Here is a 24,851-nt window from a genome sequence, read left to right as displayed (position 1 = left end):
TAAGGGGTTTAGAGTTAGAATTGGTGTTAGGGTTAGAATGGCATTAAAGGTTAGGGTTAAGACTTAAGGATAGTTTTAAGGGTTATGGGCTATGGTTTAGGTTAAGTGTTAGGGTTAAGGTGAGGGTTAAGGGAAAACAGGAATTTGATGGAACTCGGTTGTGGTTCCGAATCCCCACAAGAACAGCAGTACCAACGTGTGTGTGTGTGTGTGTGTGCGTGTGTGTGTTGTATGGATCACATGCTTATCTCTCGTATCTGTAGGAACCCTGAAGCCCTGGTTGTCACGACAACCCGGCTGCAAACTGCGTGGTGGCCTTTTCGATGGCAACGGCATGCTGTGATGGCGATGACGATAACGCTGATGATGGTGGCTCTAATCACCTGATATGGAGAAGTTGATGAGGCGTCTGCGCCCCTGAGTCTGGGGTATTTCCTCGCTACTGGCGGGCTTGAACACCTGGAAGACACACACAGTTCTTAAACCGACAGAGTCGTTAGACTAAGGCACACGTGTAAAACTCAAGGCCCGCGGGCCAAATGCCAAATCATTTTATGTGGGACCATAAACTACATCTCCCACAATGCATTTCCCCTACATCTCTCACAGTGGACGCACTTTGGAATTTGGCGCCTTCATGGCGCCCTAGGCGGCTGCCTATAGCAAACGCCGGCCCTGGTATATACACATCAGTGTTTAATGCGAAGTTCAAAGTTTACCTCGGGGGGGGGGGGGGGGGGGAGGGGAGGGGGGGGTCCTGGTATATACACATCAGTGTTTAATGCGTGGCCCCACCAAATCTCACTCCAAGTTTTTTTTTTTTGGCTGGCCTGTGATGTGGCCCTGGGTGAAAATGAGTTAGACACCCCTGGTCTAAGGGAATGCATGACTTTCTCCTTCTTTACATCACAACAGTACCAAATAGGATTCTTCATGTCTTCATAACAAAGAACATACACACACAGACACACGCACACACAAACAGGCACACAGGCACAAACACACACATGAACACATACACACACACATGAACACATAAACACACACACACACAGTTACCGGTGCGGAGGGGTTCTTGACAGTGACACTGGGGGTTGTGGCTCTCAGCTCCCCGCTCACTCCATGGTAGTACTTAAAACACACCTTGGTCTCAGCTGAGGCGTGGGAGAAAGGACACACACACAGTATCATCTTTTTGTTATCACCGATACGATCTTCATCGTGATCGATATCGCCGATATCAATATTAATATCGTCCCTGTCTTCATCCTCGTTATGATCATCGTTTCCATCGACAACATCATCAGTGTCGTCATGGTTATTATTGCTACAGTCTATATCGTTCTCCATCAGTCCACAATCATCCGCAGGGCCTGTGTTGTCAGTGTGTTCGGTCTCCTATCATGTGGGATTAACTGGTTCATTTGGCAGTGTCAGAGTTCTATTTGGAATGCCTGCCCAAACATATGGCCTTGCGACCTGCAGATCTGGGCACAGGAGTGAGTATGTGTGTGTTTCAGTCAAGACAGACACATACTGAAATCTGCCATGTTAAGATTCTCTTGTGCACACGTACAGTATACAGTCTAACGTTCAGTGAACACAGTGAGATGGTGTATCTCGTGTAAAGTGGTTTGTTACATTATATGAAACTGCAGAGGGAGAATCCTGTCTGTGTGTGAGTGGTGTGAAGACTTCTCCAGCCTGTGCTCACATCTCTGTCCTGCTGTACAGCTGAATACTCCATCTGCTGTCATCGTCTCCCCTTCAAAAGCTGTTCTGTACTGTGTGTGTGTGTGTGCGCAGGGGTGGACAGGACTGAGCTGTGGGAGGTTCAGGAACTAATGTTTCCGGAAAAACACCACTTACGTTCAACAAAGTTTGAGTTGGCTTCGATCTTCCACACAATCTGCCCTTTGTGAGACCCGTTGACACCACGGTTCTTGTAGTCCAGAAAATTCTCAGATAACACCTCATCTATAGAGATCAGATGGTTTGAGGTTATAGAATCTATAACCTATAATATAGATAGATGTTAAGATTTTAAGGAATAGTTTTTAGTTCAATTCATTACTTGAACTACAAAAATTAGGCCCTCAATAGTCTACGATACTGTTTACATTCAGTATTTTATCATTATTAAACAGATATTTATAATGATAAAATGATCAACCAATGTTGTTTCTCCATAACCAATAATGTAACAATAAACAATAAATCAACAATATCTTCCAGGCCAATCAGAAATGTGCATTAGTGTGCCTCTCACCTATCAGGTACATGCCAATCCAGTCCCCAGCGTCCACTTCCTCCTTGATGTCCCAGCAGATGGTGATGTCCTGGGATTGGCCGATGGCATAGTGGGAGGAGCTGGCAGTGAGTGTGGAGCGGCAGTGGGAGGTAACCAGGTCTGTGTCACTGGTGGAGCGCGGCGTGGCCACCAGGTCTTCTGGAACGCCGTTCTGGAAGTTGAGGTTCTGGAACTGTTCGGGGTTGTAGCTGTGTCGGATTGGGTCCTTGCAGCGCCGGCGGTTCTGAGAGACGCGAGATGGGGAGGCCATGGCTGCTAGGCTGAGAAACCTGCTCTGGTACAAGTTCTGGAACAGAGAGGGGAGAGAAAAGGTTCTAGAGAATGTTCTCGAACAGAGAGGGGAGAGAGAGAAGGTTCTGGAGAATTCTCTGGAACAGAGAGGGGAGAGAGAAGGTTCTAGAGAATGTTCTGGAACAGAGAGGGGAGGGAGAAGGTTCTAGAGAGCATGTTCTGGAACAGAGAGCAGAGAGAAAAGGTTCTAGAGAGCATGTTAGGGAACAGAGAGGAGAGAGAAAAGGTTATAGAGAATGTTCTGGAACAGAGAGGGAAGAGAGAAGGTTCTAGAGAGCATGTTCTGGAACAGAGAGGAGAGAGAAAAGGTTCTAGAGAATGTTCTGGAACAGAGAGGGGACCAAGAGGGAATTCTAAAGCCTTGGGAAGAAAGAACGTTACAAGGCCTGTCATTCACACACATACACACTCCCTCTATATCTTGAAAGCAGCTGGTCAACACAATAGAGAGGGGAGGACTCCTCCATCCCCTCTCCCTCAGCCTCCCCCTCCCAGAGATCAGCCTCAATGCCCAGCCTTGTTAGAGCTCCTCTGTACCCCACTAGTGTGGAAGTCTATTCAGCTGCCCTGTGTGCCGCATGTGTCAGCTCAGCCACTCTCTCTGCTACACGTTCTAGAGCCTATCTCTCTCTGAAACCACAAACACTAGCATCTTACTCAATCAAATTCCTTCGAACCTTGAGAGGCCACACTTTGATAAGTTTTGTGGTTGAGCATTTTATCAGGGTGGATATTTCTTGACGTTGTGATTGGTACAACCTGATACCAAGCTGAGTACTTCTCTTTTCTCTAGAATGCCAGGCAGCACATCTCAAAGAGGAAGGTTCACTATCACTCAGTGGTGTGGAGGCAGTTAGAAAAGACCCCAAGTCTTCAGACAATCAGGCTGTTTGCAGATGAAACAGACATCAACAGAATGGTTGGTTGGCCCGAAATTTTTCTTTTGAGTCTCCAGATTTTGTTCGCAATTGAACAACCAAACGACGGTTGACCTTCATGTTGGACTTGAAGATGCCATATGTGCGATGACACTGTGCTGTACTCATCCCAATCACAACAAACCTACTAAAAACACAAGTGTCACCAATACCAGAACTCCTTTCACAGAGGACTCTATTAGAGCAGCTCTTCCTCTGCACGGTGTAACTATCCCGGCTATCTTAGAGCACTGTTACATAACATTATCATACAGTGGGCCTGCCTACTCAGACTCATCTCCGCACCAAGCCAAGCATCACTTTGTGAGAGAGAACCTGAGCAGTCCAAATTAGTTTGATAACACGCCTAGTGTCAAAGATTTCTACACGTACAGGATAGGAGCGAGTTGCGCGGTCAGACGCCGTAAAGATACACTGCGTCTACAATCATGAGCGAAACCATGACAACCACCTGGGACACATGGGTCATCCTTTCTGTAGCTGTCCTGGAGGTTGGAAGATGGTTCCAGCTGCTGGATGAGTGTATGTATGTGTGTATGTGCGTGTGTATGTGCGTGTGTATGTGTATGTGTGTGTGTGTGTGCACGTGTGCATCAGATACACCAGAAGTGCCTTTTTCTTCATGCAGTGTCTCCTCAGCTTTGCTGTCAGATGAGTCACTGAGCTCAATGAATTTTTTAAACCACCAACCGAGAAAGGTGTCTCAACGCTTCAGTACCTACCTCTGCCGCCTCCTCCTCCTCTTCATTCTTTCACCCTATTCTCTTCCCTCCCTCCTCTTAACTGCCTCCTCCTTTTCTTATCCTTCCCCCTCCTCTTCCTCCCCCTCTTCCCGCCCCTTGCGAGTTACAGAATCATATCAACCTCCAGGGCTTTACTGAGCAGAGTCCGACCGGACAGTGGCCAGACTGTCTAGGTTCAGGCTAAAAGCCAGAGCACCTACAGTAGGTGATAAAACAGGGTACTCTGACGTGTCTATGGGATGTACCCATGATGCTTTTCTGCTCTGAGTTATGTGCACACAATCAATTCCACTGAGAGATTCATGGTACTTCCAGGACATACAGCAGAGCTATAGTTCTTGTGGTATTGTCTTCCTGTTTTCCTACTCTTTGTGCATATAGGTCAACAGCTCTAGCTGGACATGTCTCCGGTTGGCCGTGCAGTATCTTTCTATCATTTAGCCTGGGGCTTATTGCTTGTATTTAGGCTGTCTTGCTTCACCGACTCCAGTGAAATGGTTTTGCAATATATCAACAGACTGAATGCAATCTGATTTTGATTTCATGTTTCTGGTTAATTTAACAACTTAACCATAGATGTTAACGTGTGTCCACGAGAGAGAGAGAGAGAGAGAGAGAGAGAGAGAGAGAGAGAGAGAGAGAGAGAGAGAGAGAAGAGAGAGAGAGAGAGAGAGAGAGAGAGAGAGAGAGAGAGAGAGAGAGAGAGAGAGAGGGGGGGGGGGGGGGGGACATACAGAGAAAGAGACAAACATAGAGATCTTCTTTTTAAAGTTGGTTATAAAGTATTGTAGATCAATAAGCTGTAGGTTCCATCTCTCCACACCTGCACTCTGAGAGTCTGGTTTTGAGGGTCGCAGGTCAATCAATAGTAATCTGACCAATCACAAGGCTCTCAATCAGGACTACAGCTGCTTGAGTACACATAATCAGTGGCTGGAAGCATAAAAACATGGAAGGATGGATGATTATTACCGAGAGGGATAAAGGGATGGAGGGATATAATGATGGAGGGATTGAGGGACATCAGGATGGAAGAATGAAAGGACAGGAATGAAAGAAGACTGTTCTGCTGTTACAACAGAAATGTATTTTCCACCTCAGTTAAGATAATTATTGTTTGGAATGACATGATTGGTGCAAGGTTTCCCCCTGAAAGCTGCTTTGGCCAATCAAATGGTTTCAGATCAGTAATGTGACTTGCGATAGGGTGGAGAGAAGGAATAAGCAACTGCCTACAATGACCTTTCTACATGCAAGGCACAGAAGTGTACTATCTGAGAAGGATTGATGGGTATAAGCAAGATGGCCACTCTGACACGCTCTTTCTCTCTCTCTCTCTCTCTCTCTCTCTCTCTCTCTCTCTCTCTCTCTCTCTCTCACTGCCTCTCTCTCTATCCCCGCCTCTCTCTCTCTCTCTCTCTCTCTCTCTCTCTCTCTCTCTCTCTCTCTCTCTCTCTCTCTCTCTCTCTCTCTCTTGAAAACACACACGTCCACAGTGTGGACTGACTGGTACACGCCAGAGAGTAGTTTTCCGCAATACTTCCCCGTAGCATCCGAATATCAGTTGATTCAAAACATTGTGTGGGCCTGTATCATCGTATCGTTGTTAAGATATATCCAAAAGGCCGTAAATCAACGCAATACTGTGGCATAACATTAGGAGTAGATGGTACACCCGTCAAAAACAAGGACAACAAATCGCTTTGTATGTAGTCTCTATGACATTTAGACCGTACCAATATCTGCGTCGCACATTGCAATGCCGCTTGCATTTTTGTTCGCTAGTTGATGCAAGATCTATTCAGCACGAATCCGTCCAAGGTCCAACCAAGTTACCGATTGAAGTCATGCACAGATGGATGAATACAACAAATGCCTTTTACCTGAGTTATGATCACCTGTGTATGAATCATACTCTGACGCGTCAAATGATCATATCGGTATTTCTCCTTATTCGGTTTGCCAAATGTTGAAAATCACATATCCGGTGGGCCATGATCCCGTTTGTGGGTCGTTTTCCGGATGGTTCGTACGCGACGCTGAGAAGATAAATTCTTTCTCTTGGGTACCAGGAGGCTTCAACCAATCACAGGCCGTTTAGGAGAAATTCAGTCTCCAGTCGCACTGCCCCCGCCCTTGCACGCACCACGCATCCTCACACAGTAACACACACCCACGCAACGTTTAGATTTTACGGTGCAATAACCATTGAGTACACTGCAAACATGAAATGAATTGAACAATGTTTATTTGTTATTTACAAAAAGCTTTGAAAAACATACAATTTCTAACTAAAAGTAACCTATCGCATTTGCCGTTGAGTAGGCTCTGACACGTTCAACCAAATCAACGAGAATACCTCCGCTAAATCCATAATTCTAAACTCCATCCCTCGTATCTCCTCTCGAGTAGGAATCCTGGGAGTTGTTAAAGGCCACCAACTAACCTTTATTCACACAAGTGAGTCTGTTATGATTCTTGTTTATTATAAAAAGCCTCCTACTCGTCAATTGATAACAGCCTATTTATATCGAAGGTCAAAGGAAGCAGAGACGTGGATGTTTCTTAGAATGGTAGAGTTTAGGGGAAACACCACAAAGAAAAAAAGGTGTGAAAACCGTTTCAGCAGGTTTGGACCTGAAATACAGAATGTATTAACCCACAGCCTGTGTGCCATTGTGTGTCATACACATGTATAACAGTATAACAATAGGCTATTTAGGCTCAATATAAAATACCACGTGGTCCAAACAGAGATTTTGCTTAAAAACAACAAACACACAACATATCATTGTCCACTAAACTACTAAACCAGAATTAACGTAGGCCCCATGTGACCTTATTGTCACAAAAGTCATAATGAAAAGAACTTGATGATTATGACACCTTAGGCATAGTACCCTGACAGTGATCTAGATGTACTGTCTCAGCAGTCTATTGTACTGCAAAATGCAGATGGCTCATCAAAATTAAACCGTTTTGTTGGTTTGTCAGATATTTAGCAGTGATTGTGTTTTGTAAAATGTTTATTTGTGATTAGAACACAATACACAAAGAGATACACACTAAATTCCTTGTATTTTAATGCATGCTTTACTTTGTTTTAATGCGTAGCCTAAATATGTTTAATGAAGCAAGGCAAGCCGCATCAAAAACAGTACGTTCTGAGAACTTCGTCACCTGAACAAATCATGCAATCATAAAATCGTCAAACAGACCTACTGTAAAAGTCAGCTGGCACAGTCCACACTCACAATATGGCCCTGAATACCCCACACATTCACTTGCATGGGCTACACCTTAGGCGCTTTTGCAAACTCACGCAGTATAAAGCCTAGTCCTACTGACATTTTACGAGGATTTACTTCCCACACAAATACTCATCCAACATTCTGTCTCCAAAATGTGAACTCCAAGTAACAGGAAAAAGCAATCTTTCTACAAACCTATTTCGTTTTTTTCTAAGACAGGTCTGTTTTCTAGTAGTCACAGTTGGTGTATGGACTTCTCTGCGACGTGGTCCTTGAGCTCTGGCTGGTCAGTAGCGTGCTCTTCAGACACGGAATGCGTTTGGACACCAGTTTCCTGAAATGGCTCTGGAACTTCTTTCCTACGAAGGTATAGAACACGGGGCTCACGCAGCAATACAGGTAGGCCACATTACGCGTCACGTAGAGTGCGTAGTCCAGAGCTTCGGAACAATCATTGGAGTTGTCGGAGCGGGAAATATGGAGAGCACGTAGCAGAATGACAACGTTATATGGAGTCCAGCAAATGAAAAAAGTGAAGATGATCACAAAGATGAGCTTGACCGCACGGCACTTTTCTTTCATGCGAGTAGACATGATTCGGACGGTAATTCGAATGTAGCAGTACAGCACCATGAGCAGAGGGAGCAGAAAGAAGACCAGAAACTGCTGGTAATAGCCAACCAACTTCCATTTGGTCATGACGGCCTCGGAGTAACCCGTTTCATCACACATGTACCCCATAGAATGATGTTTCCACACATCATACAGCACCAGCTCTTTAAGGCCTGCCAGGATGCTGACCAACCACACAGCTGCAGACAGACTGCAAGCGTACAGCTTTCTGCGGCTTTTGGCGGCCGTGATGGCGTGCACCACCGCCAGGTAGCGGTCAAAGGTCATGAGGGTGAGGAAGAGAATGGAGCTGTAGAACCCAATACAGTACATGCTCCCCACGATCTTGCACAGTGCCCGTCCAAATATCCATTCTGTTGAGTGGTAGGTGGCCCAGAAAGGAAGGCTGCAGGCAAACAGGATGTCGGAGAAGACCAGGTTGAGGAGAAAGATGTTGGTGACGCTGTTGAGTTTTTCGTACTTGTATATGATGCACAGCACTAGGCCATTTCCTAGGAGGCTCAAAAGGAAGTTCATGTGGTAGAACAAGGGGATGAATGTGGCACCAAACTTGTTCACGTCGGCCGTCTCACACAGGGTGACAAGCTCGTCTGTCACATAGGTGGAGGACTCATTGTAGGAGTCATTGTACGACTCGTAGACGAGATCAAGGAATTGCTTGTAACTCTCATCATCATTCTCCATCTTAAACTATTCATGCATTAACCTGCCAGAAGAGATGTTTATTAAATTGGTGGAAAAACAAAGCTGTTTCTGACTTCACAACGTTTTGCTTGTTACCCAAACAGCATTTTTTTACATTTCATTTAACAGAGGCTTTTACTTGAAGCAACATGAATAGTGTATACAGTGAGTGCAGTATATAATCAAGAACACGTAAGCAAGACATACAAATAACAATTAATACACAAACCACCCTAAGAGCAGCCTGTATCAGATGACTCACCTATTGGACTATGGTTCAGCTCCCTGTGGCTCTAGTCAGACTGACAAAGAGATGTCTGCATGCTGCGGGTGTTTCAGTTTGACAGAACTAGGGGGGGGTATGACTCAGGTTCAAACTGGAACTGACTTTCTGGGAAGAGGGCTGGCTGTCAGAATCTGTCCAAACAGCAAACTGCTTATGAAGCTTATCATTCTGACTGAATTCAATGTTCAAATGAACTGCAACTCCAATCCATTTTAGTCAATTAAATGTATGAGCAATGCCAATGAATTTCATGTGTCATTACTTTTGACTGAAATACAAAATATAGAGTACAGAAAATAACTTTATTGAATTAATGAAATATTTGACAGTGCTTAATCAGCAGTGCTTTGAATCTGTTGGAAAGTAATACACTTCCAATACACATAAATAACATAACAAATATAAACTATATGATCATATTTGTGAACAAATTGAATAAAAAAAGATTATTGTTGTAAATGCTGGAACAAGACAGGGTCACGCTACTGCTGCAAAAATATTTAGTTCATAAACTAACATCAAAACAACAAATACATGTCCTTATTAAAAGTTTTAAGGTTGAAAAGGTGTCTATGGTGAAACAAAGAATGAATCAGATCCATCAAAAATGAGAACAAACACTTCGCTAGTGTCATACAATTCACAACATCCTGAGTTCCTCAGTCATAAAGAAACCACTTCTCTCTGGAGGTTATACCAAATCATCATATCATTGTAAAAACACTTTGAATCCAGTTTAGAGGTAGCTTTACAAGAGAAGTGCAATGCATTGGATCTTTCACATGGCCATGTAAAGCAACAGCTCTTGAACAACGCAACACAGTACAAAGAAAACCATTCAGATGTGACTCGTAAGACAGACCTATCATTGGGCAACATTTCACTCCCTACTCCCTTTTTTGGAAGAATCACCACTGACTGTTTCAACATCTCAGTTTGCCAGGACACAAATACTGATACCTACTTCCTCCATCGCAACAGGAATTCCATCGATATCAATCATTTTGAATAGTGTTAAAAAAAAAAAGAACGTACATTATGGGTGAGACAATGGAATCTCCTCACACAGTCAGCAGTCGTTCCTTCGAGAGTCCTTCCAGACTTCGTTCACATGGACAGAACTTCAGGTGCGTTTCCAGGCAACGTCCACAGCAGTTCCAAAAGATCTAAAAGCTGGGTCCTTTGCTGTAGCGTTCCTCCCTCAGCATCTCAAAGGCCCGGTAGCAAGAGGAGGGGTCACACACGCCCGTGTCCCCAGCTTGGCCTCTCTTTCCTGGGATACCGTGGCTTCCTGGCTTTCCTGGCTCTCCTGGAGGTCCCGGGATCCCCTCCCCATCTCTCCCTCTGGGACCCTGAAGGCCTGACGGTGGGAAGAGAGAAGACAGCTCAGCTCTCACATGCTGGTTCTCTTACCGTGGAGGATGATCGATGGATTACAGTAGTCAGTGCGTTGGTGGTACTGTAGCATTAGGATCTTTTGTTGTGTTCAGGCTTGAGGCGGCATTGAAACAGCAGAAAAGGGGGGTTTTACCTGTTGGTCCAAGAGGACCTGGCAACCCAATGTCTCCCTCTCCTTTGGCACCTTTCAGTCCTACCGACCCTGTGTCTCCTGGACAGAGTAACACGCACACACACACACACACACACACACATACAGTACATTAGCTTCAGGAAGGCACTTCTGCGGTAAGAATGCTACACCTAGAGGAGTGTTTCAGATGTCACACAGCTCCTGCCATGTCCACTGTGTGAACCTGTGCATTTCAGAGATTCAAATTCAGAAACATATCTGACAGTACCTTTGATTCCTGGAGGTCCTCTTCGTCCAGGCTGCCCCGTGTAGCCTTGAGACCCAGGCGTTCCAGGGTACCCTGGGGTCCCGTTTGGGCCCTTCAAGCCTGGGGCCCCCGGCTCACCTGGGGGTCCCACTGTGCTCTCGCAGCGCCCGCAGCCCCGCGGTGACACCATGTGGAGGAGCTGGGGAAACTCACCTGGACAGAAGGAAACCGCGGGTGATGGGGACTGAGGTTTAGGTTCTACAGAAACAGTCAGTGTGGTGGTTGAGATTTCAATCCCTGTGCGGTTTAGATTACTGTGCTGTGACTTTGATCGGTTTCAAGTTAAATATCAAAGTTTCAAAATGAGTTAAAACTGATATATATATATATAAAAATCCTGGTATAACTATTTAAAAAATGATTTATCAGGAGAGCTACAGAAAACAGTCCAGGCGCAGTATTGTAGAGGTTTATAAATAATCACTTCAGCTCTTTGTTGCTGAAGTTGTGAACATCAAACTGCAATCGTCAGCTACTGTTGCTATGGCATCATTCATGTCAGCATAGTGTGTGTTTTAGTTTGGATCTGGGGGCTTATTTTGAGGATTAGGAGAGTGATGAAATCTTCAGGACACAGTAAATATCTAGTACCATCTCCAGCACACACACACACACACACACAGATTAGGCAACAGTCCTGTCGGTTACTCATGCCGGCTGCTTCTGGTGTCTGAAATACGGAAATGAAAGCTCGGTTGATACCCCAGATGTTTCCAGTATCAGAGTGTATGTGTGTGTGTGTGGTTGTAAAAACTGCATATGGAGAGTTTGCACAAGACACAAACACACACATGGTTACCAGATTTCTGCTCTTTCACAATCCTTTATATTGAGATTGTGCAACAGTAAAGAATTTGAAGTGGTGTATTTGACTAGCCTGGTCCTAACCAGATCCTCGTACAATTCATTTGTACAGAGGGTCTGGGATCGCTCCATTGACAAGCGTTAACTTCCTTGAAGGCGGGTCCTCTGTTGAAGTTTAAAACTATTGGATATGCTAAGAGCCACTCTGATCTGCCATAACCAATTGCTAGCGTTCGCCTTAGCCAACTCCTTCACCACGGAGATAGCTGCCGCAGCTGGAAAATCAAACTTTTCCCGAACCCCGTTGGGAAGAAGGCCAAAACATCATGACCATCAACAAAACTCAGCAAGGATTGTTCTTGCTCCGGCTTTAACTTATGGATTTTTGTCGGCGTTGCCACAACCCCAGAATAGCTTTGCTCGTATCTTTCTCCGCCGCCATTACTGAACTACAACTGAAACTAGTGCACGACATCAACGTCATCGTTCTCAGCCACTCCCTCTGTTCGCTGATTGGACCTACAAAAAATGTGTTTCTGAAAACCGACTGATGCCCTGAAATCCCAGACCTAGTACAGAAACAAAATCCAAATTGAGTGTAAGTACGTAGGAGTGCAGAGCCAGGCTAGTATTTGACACCAAAGCATCCAACATGGTATGAGTCTGTAATACTGTTAGACTACAGCACCTTGCTCAATTAAAAAGTCACGACTGAATGGTTTAAAAGTCTATGAGAACATGCACTGTAATGACAGTGGAGAAATGGTTTCAGGGTGTGGAACATACTTCGAAGCATGTTGGCACAAATCTTCATGAGTTGCTCTTCAGAAGGAGTCTTGCCCTGAAACACAGTTTACACATAAAAGTCACAACCAGACCTTTGCATCAGCTCTCAGTCACTGGGTCACAGTTCCTTCCTGTTCTGTAGGAGGACTAGAGGCCTCTACAGGCCAGGAGCCTAGTGTGAGGGAAGTAGCCTGTCTTCTTATAAAGTGAAATGACCAACGAGATGTCCTGTCAAGAAAAAGAAACCTGAAGTGAAGCAGTTGATATAGTCTTTCAGAACAGCACTGTGTCCCTGCCTACTTACTGGTTTCCCAGGGTAACCAGGCACACCTGGTTGTCCAGGTAGGCCGTCTTGGCCAGGGAAACCTCGAGAGCCGGACACCCCCGATTGGCCATTTTCACCTTTCTTCCCATCAGCCCCTCTGGTTCCTGGATCGCCCGCTAGGCCTCTCTAGAAGACGAATCAGACGTCAACAGAGACAGGTGCCTTCAAATCAACACATTGCATCTGCTAAAACTATGTTTTTGAGTACAAAAGCTCTTCAGGTGATTATTTAGTTTAACCCAGATGTGGGCTGCACTGATTCCTTTCAGTATCTTTTTGTACTCGACCTTTAACAACAATTGAGGGGAATATTTCTGTGTAGGAACATTCTGTGTTAAGACAGAGTTAGTCAGACACGCCTAGACAAACATAAGGTCATTGTCATGCTTCTTTGTAAAGAGGATGAGGAAGTTAAAAAATCTATTGATGTTTTTTAAGTGTCAAGTCAGCATGCACAAACTGCACCCACACACACACGCACATACACACTGACGCACACACACGCACACACACTCTTGCACACACAGCACATCTTTCTACCCGAGAGAACGTAAATAAGCTGTGTACTACTGTTTCTCAGAAACTGCCATGGTTCTGTATTATTACAGTTAGCTAGTCACACTTACAGCAGCCAGCCATGTAAACAGAGACACTGTATTGATCTTGAAGTAGACTGATCCTGTTCCTGAAAGACCTTCTCCAAACTAACATCCGCTCATGGTAACTAACTTGATCTGAATGTAGAGTAATACAAGTCATTGACCAATCACACGTCAGCTCACCTCTCCTTTGCTCCCTCGTAGGCCCAGTGCTCCCTGTCAGAAAGACATGTGGTAAAAACCTCCTCAGTTAAACAAACAGAATCACAAAGAAAGGCATTGACCATATCGACACCTTTTTTTTTTCAAATCTACAGCTCTCTACCAGGAACAATGCAGGTGAAAGACAGAATTAGGGGTGGAGTTCAAAGTGGAAAGGTCAGAGGTCACATACAGGCACCCCAGGAGCTCCAGGGTCTCCGTTGCTGCCTCTCTCACCCTGGAACAACAGGAGGGGGAAGGTCATCACCTCTATCATCCACAATCACAGGTGTTCTACCATCCTACCTCCTCCGTATTTGAGTCCTGGAACTCAAATACGTTGTAAAGCATCTGCTAAAACACATTATTATAGACTAAACCCATTATTGTTGCATTACTTTAGTTCAGGTATTCGTTGATAACCAGTTGCCTGTAGCAACGTTAAACGACATCATTATTTTGTCGTGTTTGGTATCTTACATTGCTTCCTTTGACTCCAGGTACCCCAGCATCACCCTGGAAACAGTGATAGTTATCGTATCTGCTGTCATAACATGACTGTTAGCACATGGTTGAATTCTAAGAGCTGTACATGGTTGAATAAGAGCCGTCCATTAAGTTACCTGTTGCCCTTTGAACCCAGGATGTCCTTTTTCCCCCTGTAACCCTTGGATACCAGGCTCCCCCTGCTCTCCCTGTTGAATGACAGCAGGGAAAGGATTGGTCAGATTATTATGGGATATTGTAGTTGAGAGGGTGTGGTTGGTTTTGCACTGTCTAAAATACAGACTGTTCCTTGGCACTAACAACATTAATACTGTTAAAACGAGGCTCTTGTATACCTTGATTATCCGCTACACTCACTATATACACTATTTGAATATTGATTTGGATAAAAACATTTACTAAATGAATACAAGTGAATGTAAAATGTGAATTGAAGTGTTTCTATTTGTTTAAAACCCTTCAGCCACAGGATTCTAGACAGGAACATGACACCATGCAAATCATTTCCGAGTATCTACAGGACGTCCTGCAATTTGTCTTTCAGTTAGGGTGTGAAATCTTCAGCAGCACAACTCCACTCATGGTTAACCACAGGAACTGTGTAGCAGTAAAACATAATGGTAAGTATGGTCTTATAGTGCTGAGTGATTTGATATCAAAGTCTGTAGTTTTTAGCCTCAGGTATACAGTTTAGTCTAGTACTACAGCAGCACATGCACAACACACATTTCTAACATCTGTTTCTTCTGATCAAAAAAACTGCCAACCAACAAAGACATACGTTGGGTCCAGGTGTTCCTGGGGGGCCGTTTAATCCTTGCACCCCTGGGGTTCCCTACGGGTGCACACACACACAGAAACATACATGTGAACATGGACACGGTTAACAAACACACACCTCAAGACATCAATCAGTGACAACACAAGGATGGAAACATATGCACACACTCACATACACACACACACTCACATGCACATACACACACACTCACAGGCACACGCACTCACTCACATGCACACATATACACACACACACATATGCACACACACATATGCACACACTCACACACATATACACACACACATATGCACACTCACATACACACCCACACACACACTCACATGCACACACTCACATACACACACACACACACACACACACTCACATGCACACATATGCACACACACACATATGCACACACACACTCACATGAACACGCAAACACACACATGTACATGCACACACACACACACACACCCGTTACCTTTGCCCCCGCCTGTCCATCAGCTCCAGGTGGGCCGACAGGTCCAGGAGGTCCCTGAACAAATAAACATGTCATCATGGTCTCTATGGTGACACTGAAGTGTGTGTATTCTAGTAGGACATGTTTATTACGTGGCATAGTATACTACAAGTATGATGACCTGTTGGAAATTGGAATTGCTGAAATATTACAGAAAAGGGGATATCTGAAATCTTATGTTTGAATGGAAAATTTCAAAACGAGTTAAAACAACGGTTGGACTTTTTTTGGAGACATGTCTTTCATTTCCTCTGTTGGTTGGTCATGGCAATATTTTCCACTGTGGTTTTCTGTTTGAGTGTTTTTCACTTTCTCATAGCAACATCACTGCAGTACCGTAACCATCCAACAGAGTGCAGTCAACTGTCAAGAACAGGGGTGTCGAACTCCGGTCCTCGAGGGCCGCTGTCCTGCATGTTTTAGATGTTTCCCTGCTCCAACACACCTGATTCAATTAAAAGGGTTGTTATAACGACCATTCATTCGAATCAGGTGAGCTGGATCAGGGAAACATCTAAAACATGCAGGACAGCGGCCCTCGAGGACCGGAGCTCGACACCCCTGGTCAAGAATAAGATCTTTAGATGTCAATATGTCTGCAAGTTTCTAAAAAAGCCAGGAATTTTTTGATTAAAATTAACTTGAACAACATACAATTTTGGTAGAGGAAGGAACTGATCAATATGAGGTCAGATGGCTGAGCGGTTAAGCAATCAGGCTATTAATCAGCCGGTTCGATACCCGGCCATGCCAAATGACGTTGTGTCCTTGGGCAAGGCACTTCACCCTACTTGCCTCGGGGGGAATGTCCCTGTACTTACTGTAAGGCTACAAAACGTTAACAATGTAACCATAGCTATGAATGTAACGGTAAAATGATTCTGTTTACGTCACGCAAACCTTGAGCACAGGCGACTGTTTGCCAAAGTATAAACGCAGCAGCCTGAGCGACACTTTTTTTTTCTTCGTCGGCAACCATTTCAAAAGTGTCAGCGACATAAATATAAATTAGGCTTAAGTCTGGACAAGAGCGTCTGCTGAATGACTAAATGTAAGACGAGTGAGTTACATTTACATTTAGTCATTTAGCAGACGCTCTTATCCAGAGCGACTTACAGTAAGTACAGGGACATTCTCCCCGAGGCAAGTAGGGTGAAGTGCCTTACCCAAGGATACAACGTCATGTGGCACGGTGGGGAATCGATCCGGCAACCTTCTGATTACTAGCCCGACTCCCTCACCGCTCAGCCATCTGACTCCCACTGAGTTAGTGCACATACCTCCAGTCCGACAGGCCCTGCCAAGCCCTCCGGTCCTGAAGAGCCCTTCACACCCTGACACACAGAAGCACAACACACTTCTAGACACACAGCTGGATTATGAAGGAGCACAAGTTGAAGTTGTAGGTGGACAGCCTGCCCCACAGGATTGGTTCTGTCAGTTCAAAAATGTAAACTCCTGTCTCAGGCCTGGCTTAGAATATTATGATGCACAGGCGTCTTTAGTCTCTTCCTAGGACATCCAGTAGCTAGCTATGTGATTACAGCATGGTTTCACATATAGTGCATAATATCTACTGTATGTGTTATTATAATCATACTATACCGGAGGTCCTCCAGGCCCAGTCTCACCAGGAAAGCCCCGAATGCCCTGAAGATCAACACACACAGGAAACACCATGCTCAGCAGGGCGAGAAGATAAATAAAACATTCAAACATGAACATAGCAAACGGTGGTATGAATGTAACAGGGCCCGTCCCCATGCCTGGCATGAGCCCCACGTCCTCAGACAGCCCCCAGCAGGACCCTGGCTCACTCGCAGCACCTGTGACAACTTCCTGTTTAGCAGGAAATGAGGTCTTAATTGAGAGCTGTAATGGACCAAGCAGAGAGAGCAGAGGGAGTTTATGAGAGGGCTATGCATCACTACTAATTGGTGTGGTAGCTTTCCACAAACATCTGCCCAGAGATGGAGAGCTGTTACAGTTTGAAAAACTTCTGGAGAAGCTCCTTCTTCTGATTCAGACTTTCAGTCCTCGTGTTGCCATGGACGACCTCCCCTTCCTCCCGTTCTCTTCTGAGTTCAAGAAAGCCTGGCTCGAATCATTTCACGCCTCCAAGTAAAGTAAGCAGCCAGCCAACCACTGCTTGGATTTCCACAGAGGGAAAGACATAAACGTGTATATATTGAGGAGTCTCGACTGTGTGTGTTTGTGTGTTCTTGTATGTTGTCTGTCTCCATCTGCTGGTCAGTTTGTGGTCTGGCAGAACATCTGAGGTTGACCTCAACCTGATCGAGGTGAGAGCTAGCCACAGTTAAGAGACTAGATCCTGTTAGATGGACTTCTCTGTGTATAAACAGTGTGATCAGCATCAATATTACTTTTAACATCTAAAGCCCATGGCTGGTCCCAAACATTTTTCTTCCTGTACATTGCCCAACTGCAGCCTACAGAGCGTTCCCAAGGCAACCACAGAAACTACTGTCATCATGGATGTATTATTTCTAAATCCATACAAATACGATACTAAATCGTAAATACAGCAGGTGTGGCTGTTACAGGTGGGCTTCAAACCACTGGCCACCCAAATGAGAACTCAAACATCTACACTAGATCAAAGAGGAAAGACCCAGAGCTCCAGGGTGGGTTAAGACCTTCAACAGTGCTTGTATGGAACACGGGCTACGCATGAATTACACTCCCAACTTACGATGGGGCCCTAAGCACTTGGTCTACTAGTATTTTTAGCGCAATGTTTTTAACCAGAGACGTCTGATGTGCACATGGGTTGGTTACCGGTGGTCTCTGTTCCAGAACCTTTCAGACAGATGGTTCCAGTTCTGACCCACAGCCCAATAACCACACTAGAGTTCTGTTTACTTTCACAACCCTCCAGTACCCCAAGTTTGCATTTAGACTGTGGCAAAATTTGGGCTGTCAACCATTTTTTTTTTACTGAGGACCTCAACTAACTACACCACTAAACTTTGTGTTGTGACATCCCCGGCGATAGTTTAAGGGTTGTGTGTTTGGAAAGCTGTTCCTTCTTATAGCAAAGACCCATATAGAGGATCACTCAACAACTTAGTGTCTCAGTGTTCGGTTCTATACGCATCGAGGCATTAGGGTTTCACAGAGCAGAGAGCGAGTCCTGGAGTTGGCAAACATTGAGGCAGATTGATGACCACATTTGGAGTGTAGTCAACTCAAACATCAGGTCTATTTTGAGTTAAAAGTTCCTTAATGTCTTTTAGGTGGCCTTCATAAACCCGTTTATGGTTTTTAGTACTGTATGTGCCTCAACGGAACATAACTCTGCTTCCCAGAAGGACTGCTGGTATGGAACAGCTGGAGTTATACTGGAGGGAAAGAAGATGATGACAATGATGATGATGATGATGATGAGGGGGAGGAGAAGGAGGAGTGCTTGGCTGAGAAATTAGATCAACATGGCCGAGTTCTTCATTCCTCTTCCTTGAGTATATCTGAATCAAGCTGAATTTGAATAGTGCCACTTACAGGGATTCCGGTTTGTCCATCCAATCCAGGGATCCCACCATCTCCTTTTTCACCCTGGAATAGAACAAGAAAACGTGTGTGAAAATGTTGTTGTGTGTGTGTGTGTGTCACATAAGTACATGTTGTACCCTAGAACATTTTCAACAAGCTCTGCTGTGTAATGGCCTGATACAGTATATGATTAACTTCTGGAATAGACCATGCTACACCATGCAAGGGACTGCAGTTGTCCCCTGGTGGGGGTTGCCAAATTTGCAAACATTCAACCCCCTAAACGCCGAGACTCACACTAACACACCATAGGCATGCGTGAACACGATCAGTCATTGGATTAGAGTTATGATCCATCTAAAACACCTCCAACATGCGTGTAGCTATGATCTTCTGCCACACAGACAGACCACACATGAACTAGCTTAGCCTAGCTACAGCTAGTGTTTTCCCAGTGAAGCGCGGCCGGTCGGTCGGTAGGTAAGCACCATGCAGTGCTGCACAGGCCCTGCCTGCCACATGTGCTTTTGAAGTGTTCTGTCTCTCTGAACTTTGAACGGAGGTTGTCAGCTAAACCCACTCTGTCATTATCAACATGAGAGGCTTGATCTTATACACAGACACGATGCAAGGGTAATGGGTGAAAATATTTCAGGATGACAAGTGATCATGAAGCCCAAACATGAAATAGTCAGCTCTTAGGTGGAGTGGTAAACATTGCAAGTAGGTATTATGGGTAAAAACTGATTGTGAGCATGACATGAAAAATGAGGGGGGGGGGGGGGGGGGGGGGGGGGGGGGGGGGGGGGGTTGGGGGGAGGGGGGGTGGGGGGGGGGGGTGCACGTGAATAGACAGATTGGGGTTGGATCAGTTTGTTCTACTACATCCATTCAGACTTCCGTAAATAAACAATAATGTTTTAATTTAGCGCTAGTATGACACCAGTGTGCAAAGCAACATTCAGAAGTGGAACGGAACCTGCAACCTTTGGCTCCGCAGTCCAAACCTCAATCACTGAGCTCTACCCATCCCTTTATAAGCAGTGGTTCTCATCTCCAGACCAAACCTGAGGCACCCCGCTATGTTAACTACACACATCTTGTTGACTTCCATTTACATTCTATCTACACTATTACATGCTGAATGGTTTACAGTAGGGGACCAGCCCATAGCTGTGCATTCCAAGTGTTCAGTCAATCATCGTACAAGATTTCGTCTGTACAGCAGATGACATGATCCTCATGCAAAGATTCTAACTATATAACCTGTCTGCCCTGAGATCACAGCCAACCTATAATCAAAGTCTCAAATTACCGAACCACAAATAAAAAAGAATACTATGCATCAGCTACATCACCCCCCAAAAAAGTGTCTCGTGTGATTCGCCAAATTACAAGACATTAGAGACATTTTAAAGCCGCCGGAGCCTTCTTCTGGAGGACCATCATTAGGGTTTGCAGGATTGGTTTGCTGTCATATGTGTTTGGAAGCAGCGACTGGGCTAGGCTCACATAGCTAGGGACATGATGTGTAATCAGATGGATTTTAATTGGAACGTTTGTGCAAGCTCCCCGTCTGTGTGTTGCCGCGACAACATGATTTGTGGAACACCATTGGCACTTGCATACTGTCCAGGGGAAATGTGGCTCTGCTCATAGATAGCAACCAGCCTGGTGGACAAATCTAGGTTAGTTTAGGTCATATGAAACATTCTTAGTATGCATCACAGCATGCGTACCACAGGATATGTTGCACTTTTTACTTGTTACAACATGAAGGCCAAACATGGAGAAGGAAATCGTTTCCTGATCACGACACATCACAGTTCTGAAAGTAGACCTCACACACAGCGAAGTTCTCTGAGCCGTGACAGGTACACCTAACCTGTTATGGTACAGTAGGAACTCAGATCATATTTCCTCCAAACAACTGTTCCCCATCTACAGAGGATAGTAATTACCCGTAAAACTTTATAGGGGATTTCACTGTTCCGCAGTTTTCATTCAAGTGTTTTTATTGGGGAATATAAAGAATGCCTTTTAACATTCCGGAACGTTTGGATTCAAGTGAAGTTGTAAACTCTCCTATCAAGCTGCCAAGTAGGCAGGCTCATTGGCAGACAAGCAGGCAGGCAGACAAGCAGGCAGGCAGACAAGCAGGCAGGCAGACAAGCAGGCAGGCAGACAAGCAGGCAGGCAGACAAGCAGGCAGCCAGACAAGCAGGCAGCCAGACAAGCAGGCAGGCAGACAAGCAGGCAGCCAGACAAGCAGGCAGCCAGACAAGCTGGCTGGCAGACAAGCAGGCAGGCAGACAAGCTGGCTGGCAGGTTCAACCCGCTCTGCTGCTACATCTAAGCTTGAGCATGATGCTGTGGTGTGGTTGTTTTAACAGCCCAGTGGTGTTGTGTGCTGAAGCCAGTGATTAGAGAGAGTAGCAGCCAAGCCCTGGTGCAGCCCTGAACACTGAACCAAACCCACCCTAACGAGGCAGCTTTCATTTGGTCAACCACATCAAACCCCCACCTCTGGGTTCGTTAATCATCCTCCAGCACCCAATGCCTAGAGACTGGGAAAAATATGAGTGTGTGTGTGTGTATGTGTGTGTGTGTGTGTGTGTGTGTGTGTGTGTGTGTGTGTGTGTGTGTGTGTGTGTGTGTGTGTGTGCACGGGGGGAAAGTAGCATGGAGGAGGGAGGAGGGCAGGTGGGGGACCCTGGGGTTTGGCTCTGCATTTCTTTGGGGCCTTGGTGTTCCTCCTGGCTTCTAATCCAAAATGGGAGGTTTGAAAAACGTGGGGGGGGGGGGGAAAGTGTTCCACGTTTTGTTGTTGTTGTCAAAAACGTGTTCCAATGACCAGGGGCAGAGACCAATGGGTGAAGCAGCCAACAAAACAGGAACATGGTATGAATAGCTAGAAATACTTAAAGGATACCTTTGATAACATTCTTAAAGATGGGTCTACGTCACGTCAGTATGCCACAACTGTATGCCTGGACTGGACTGGCACTTCAAACGATGCCCCCTCCAATGACCCGCCATCACACCTTCTGAGGTTTACACTACACCCTTCCTGGTTACAATGACGAAATGTCACAGCACTCGCTAAACGGCCTTTCACCCAATTATCAGGCTAGATCAAACGTCCTACCCGGGCCAAGACCTTTATCCTAATCTTTTACGGGGAACGTGTGCTCAGTTTAATAAGCCAGGAAATGGTAGGGTTGCCTGTCACTAAACTTTGCCAACCCCAGAGAAAGGGAGAAAGAAAGAGGGAGCAATGAGCCGCAGAAACAGATGGATGAAGAGAAGGAACAGGAGGAACAGTAACTGTTCTAGACAGACCCTCGTTCCCACACCGACACAGCCTCCACCTGACTGGCATCTGAATAGATCCATTGTGATGTCCGAATTCTGCGTAGAATGCGGTCCAGGGCTCTGTGTTTGGTCTGGACTCATCCAGCTTATACACACTTCACTGTGACAGGACTTGTCTTTGGACGGGATTAAACAAACCTACTGTAAGGTCAGACGGCACGTGACAAGGCCACAGTGTCACCGAAATAACGTCCACAAACAGAGGAAACGTCAATCTAATTATCACCATCCGTTTAAATACGATGATTAAATATTATATATAAAATGTAGGTTTCTAAGTCAGCGGGGGTTGGTTTCCTGGTGCCACCTCTCCAAAGAAAAAACAAACATGAAAGACCAAACGTGTGTCAATGTTTACATGTGAACTAACCATTTCCCTCCCCGCCGACAACACCTCAATTTCTACAAATAGATTCTCCAGCAGGCTGCCATCCTTGCCTCTCCTTTCAACCTTGTTGAAGTTTCTCAATATAGAGCAAAGGGTGAAAGCTAGACCTTCTGGACTCTTATAGAAACCCTGGCTCCCTAATGCAAGATGAAAGTCAAACCACACATATGCCCTCTGCAAGCCCCTCCTAAACCCCAGAGATATATTTTCACTCATCTGGGAGAACATCTTCTGTCTAGCTACAGCAGCACAGCCCTAGTCTTTCAGTCTCCGCTAATCACCGCATTAGAGTGTTTTTGTCAACATTATATCCACTCTGGTTACGGATTATTCCACTGACAGAAGTGTAGGAGTAGGCCAGGACATCAGGCAAGTCAACTAGCCTGGTCTGGTCAGCTAACATTCTGTGAAACTAAACGTGAACTGAATCCAGCAGTCAGTCCCCCTTCACGTAAACACAGACCATCTCTCCAGGGGTGGAGCTCTATGGAAATGAGTCAGTGGCTCACCTTGGGTCCTCCAGGTCCTGGTGAAGCACCCTTCCCTGGCAGTCCAACCTCTCCCTGCACACACCAACAACAGGAGAGAACAGTTCAACCATCATTAGTACTAGCCCATCGAGAACCTGTGCAGTTACCGTGAGAGAACTTTGGAACCTCAGTGGAGGAGCATTTGACTGCAGATCAAGAGGGCATAGGTTCAAATCCCCCCATGTACGTTGCTTTTGATAAAAGTGCTAAATAAATGCATTAGTATGATTACGATGATTACTGTGTATCCCGTTTGAGTGATACTACAGTCCCTTATCTTACAGATACATGTGCATTTGTAATCCACTCAGATTATGTGGGTAGTGTACAGCAGTGTGTGTGTTGGAGCTGTGCAGTGTGTTCTTACCGCTGGTCCAGGTTCCCCTGGGGGCCCTTGAGGCCCTGGCTCCCCTGGGGGTCCCTGCACACAGGAGGAGAAAGCAGTGAGCCAACACAGACTTCACAAGAGCAACATTTCTGAATACCTCTATCCTATCTGCTGCAGGTTGTTAGTCATACTGCTACCTGAAGTCCAGCTGTTTCCAAAGTGTTCGACTTCAGCAGGTCAAATCCCGGTCCCTGCAATAGAAACTCGTTTTTTGTTGTTGTTCTTTATCATCGTCTTAGCGTATACATCTTAGCGGACGTCCGTCGTCATGGTAACTCACCATGGGCCCAGGAGGTCCAGGCATGCCTTGAAGACCAGGCGTCCCCATCTCACCCTGTGGGCAGAACGGACCAATCACACGCGAGAACACGACCTTAGCCATGCCAGCATCGGCCAGCACATGTCGAGTCACCGCGCTGACTGATGACCGACAGACATAGAAGTACAGACGCGTGCTGCTTACTTTGGCACCATTGAGTCCTGGCTGGCCTGCAGGCCCTGAAGCGCCTGGCTCTGCCTGGGTTACACACACAACACAGTAGGTTTACAGGGTGCAGTCTGCCTGCACAGTGAGAGGATCTCACAGGGAAGTCAGTGTGGTGATGCCGGCCCTGTCTGCTGTACTCACATTAATGCCGTCCTTCCCTGGTTGCCCAGGGAGACCAGTTGGCCCTGGCTTGCCCTGAGTTAGCAAGTACATTTTAATAATTTATTATCAAAACATGGGATGGTAAAGAAATAAGATCATATATGCAATATGAATAGAAGAGAACAGAATCAGATGGGACTGGGGAGAGAAACTGAAAGCTTGAATAGTTGAGACAGATAAATGATGAATAAAGGAGTGCTGAAATGTTCAGTATCGGAGTCACAGTTGGAGCCACAGTACTCACAATGTCACAGTACTCACAGTGTCACAGTGTCACAGCGTCACAGTACTCACAGTGTCACAATACTCACAGTACTCATGGTGTCACAGTGTCACTGTGTCACAGTACTCACAGTGTCACACTGTCACAGTGTCACAGTACTCACAGTGTCACAGTGTCACAGTACTCACAGTGTCACAATACTCACAGTGTCACAGTGTCACAGTGTCACAGCACTCACAGTGTCACAGTGTCACAGTACTCACAGTGTCACAATACTCACAGTG

General features: G+C 45.5%; 3 protein-coding genes across 4 annotated transcripts in view; all 3 read right to left on the bottom strand.

Moving 5' to 3' along the window:
• The window catches only part of hecw1b (HECT, C2 and WW domain containing E3 ubiquitin protein ligase 1b), a 20,514-nt gene extending 14,198 nt beyond the window's left edge, over positions 1-6,316 (bottom strand). Inside the window, exons 1-5 of the mRNA XM_047027168.1 lie at positions 6,167-6,316; positions 2,270-2,597; positions 1,870-1,977; positions 1,060-1,154; positions 384-459 (exon numbers count right to left, since the gene is read on the bottom strand). Of these exons, the coding sequence (XP_046883124.1) occupies positions 384-459; positions 1,060-1,154; positions 1,870-1,977; positions 2,270-2,597; positions 6,167-6,196 (637 nt within the window). The 5' untranslated portion in view covers positions 6,197-6,316. The remainder of the gene's footprint in view (positions 1-383; positions 460-1,059; positions 1,155-1,869; positions 1,978-2,269; positions 2,598-6,166) is intronic.
• Positions 6,317-7,348: 1,032 nt separating this feature from the next.
• Positions 7,349-9,221, bottom strand: ccr12a (chemokine (C-C motif) receptor 12a). The gene is made up of 2 exons (XM_047028440.1): positions 9,114-9,221; positions 7,349-8,873 (listed from the first exon to the last, which is right to left on the bottom strand). The coding sequence occupies exon 2, from the start codon at positions 8,849-8,851 to the stop codon at positions 7,763-7,765; it is 1,089 nt and encodes a 362-aa protein (XP_046884396.1). The 5' UTR covers positions 8,852-8,873; positions 9,114-9,221; the 3' UTR covers positions 7,349-7,762.
• A 199-nt stretch (positions 9,222-9,420) lies between these two features.
• si:ch211-106n13.3 (vWFA and Collagen domain-containing protein) overlaps positions 9,421-24,851 on the bottom strand; it is a 20,112-nt gene continuing 4,681 nt past the window's right edge. The window contains exons 12-31 of one of the 2 annotated variants that reach the window (XM_047028374.1): positions 24,324-24,377; positions 24,159-24,212; positions 23,976-24,029; positions 23,833-23,886; positions 23,675-23,728; positions 23,287-23,340; positions 19,024-19,077; positions 17,107-17,151; positions 16,782-16,835; positions 15,463-15,516; positions 14,979-15,032; positions 14,314-14,385; positions 14,171-14,206; positions 13,884-13,928; positions 13,673-13,705; positions 12,870-13,016; positions 12,566-12,620; positions 10,937-11,128; positions 10,669-10,746; positions 9,421-10,497 (exon numbers count right to left, since the gene is read on the bottom strand). In XM_047028374.1, coding sequence (XP_046884330.1) covers positions 10,304-10,497; positions 10,669-10,746; positions 10,937-11,128; positions 12,566-12,620; positions 12,870-13,016; positions 13,673-13,705; positions 13,884-13,928; positions 14,171-14,206; positions 14,314-14,385; positions 14,979-15,032; positions 15,463-15,516; positions 16,782-16,835; positions 17,107-17,151; positions 19,024-19,077; positions 23,287-23,340; positions 23,675-23,728; positions 23,833-23,886; positions 23,976-24,029; positions 24,159-24,212; positions 24,324-24,377 — 1,437 coding nt within the window. In that variant the 3' untranslated portion in view covers positions 9,421-10,303. Of the gene's footprint in view, positions 10,498-10,668; positions 10,747-10,936; positions 11,129-12,565; positions 12,794-12,869; positions 13,017-13,672; positions 13,706-13,883; positions 13,929-14,170; positions 14,207-14,313; positions 14,386-14,978; positions 15,033-15,462; positions 15,517-16,781; positions 16,836-17,106; positions 17,152-19,023; positions 19,078-23,286; positions 23,341-23,674; positions 23,729-23,832; positions 23,887-23,975; positions 24,030-24,158; positions 24,213-24,323; positions 24,378-24,851 lie in introns of those variants that run through there. The other variant, XR_006956684.1, reaches the window with a different exon arrangement.

Source organism: Hypomesus transpacificus, chromosome 10 (genome assembly GCF_021917145.1).
Source record: "Hypomesus transpacificus isolate Combined female chromosome 10, fHypTra1, whole genome shotgun sequence".
Lineage (NCBI taxonomy): Eukaryota > Metazoa > Chordata > Actinopteri > Osmeriformes > Osmeridae > Hypomesus > Hypomesus transpacificus.
This window is presented reverse-complemented; position numbering and strand designations above follow the sequence as displayed.

Excerpts from the sequence above, each read along its gene's own strand:
- ccr12a (XM_047028440.1), bottom strand. The coding sequence starts at position 8,851 with ATGGAGAATGATGATGAGAGTTACAAGCAATTCCTTGATCTCGTCTAC.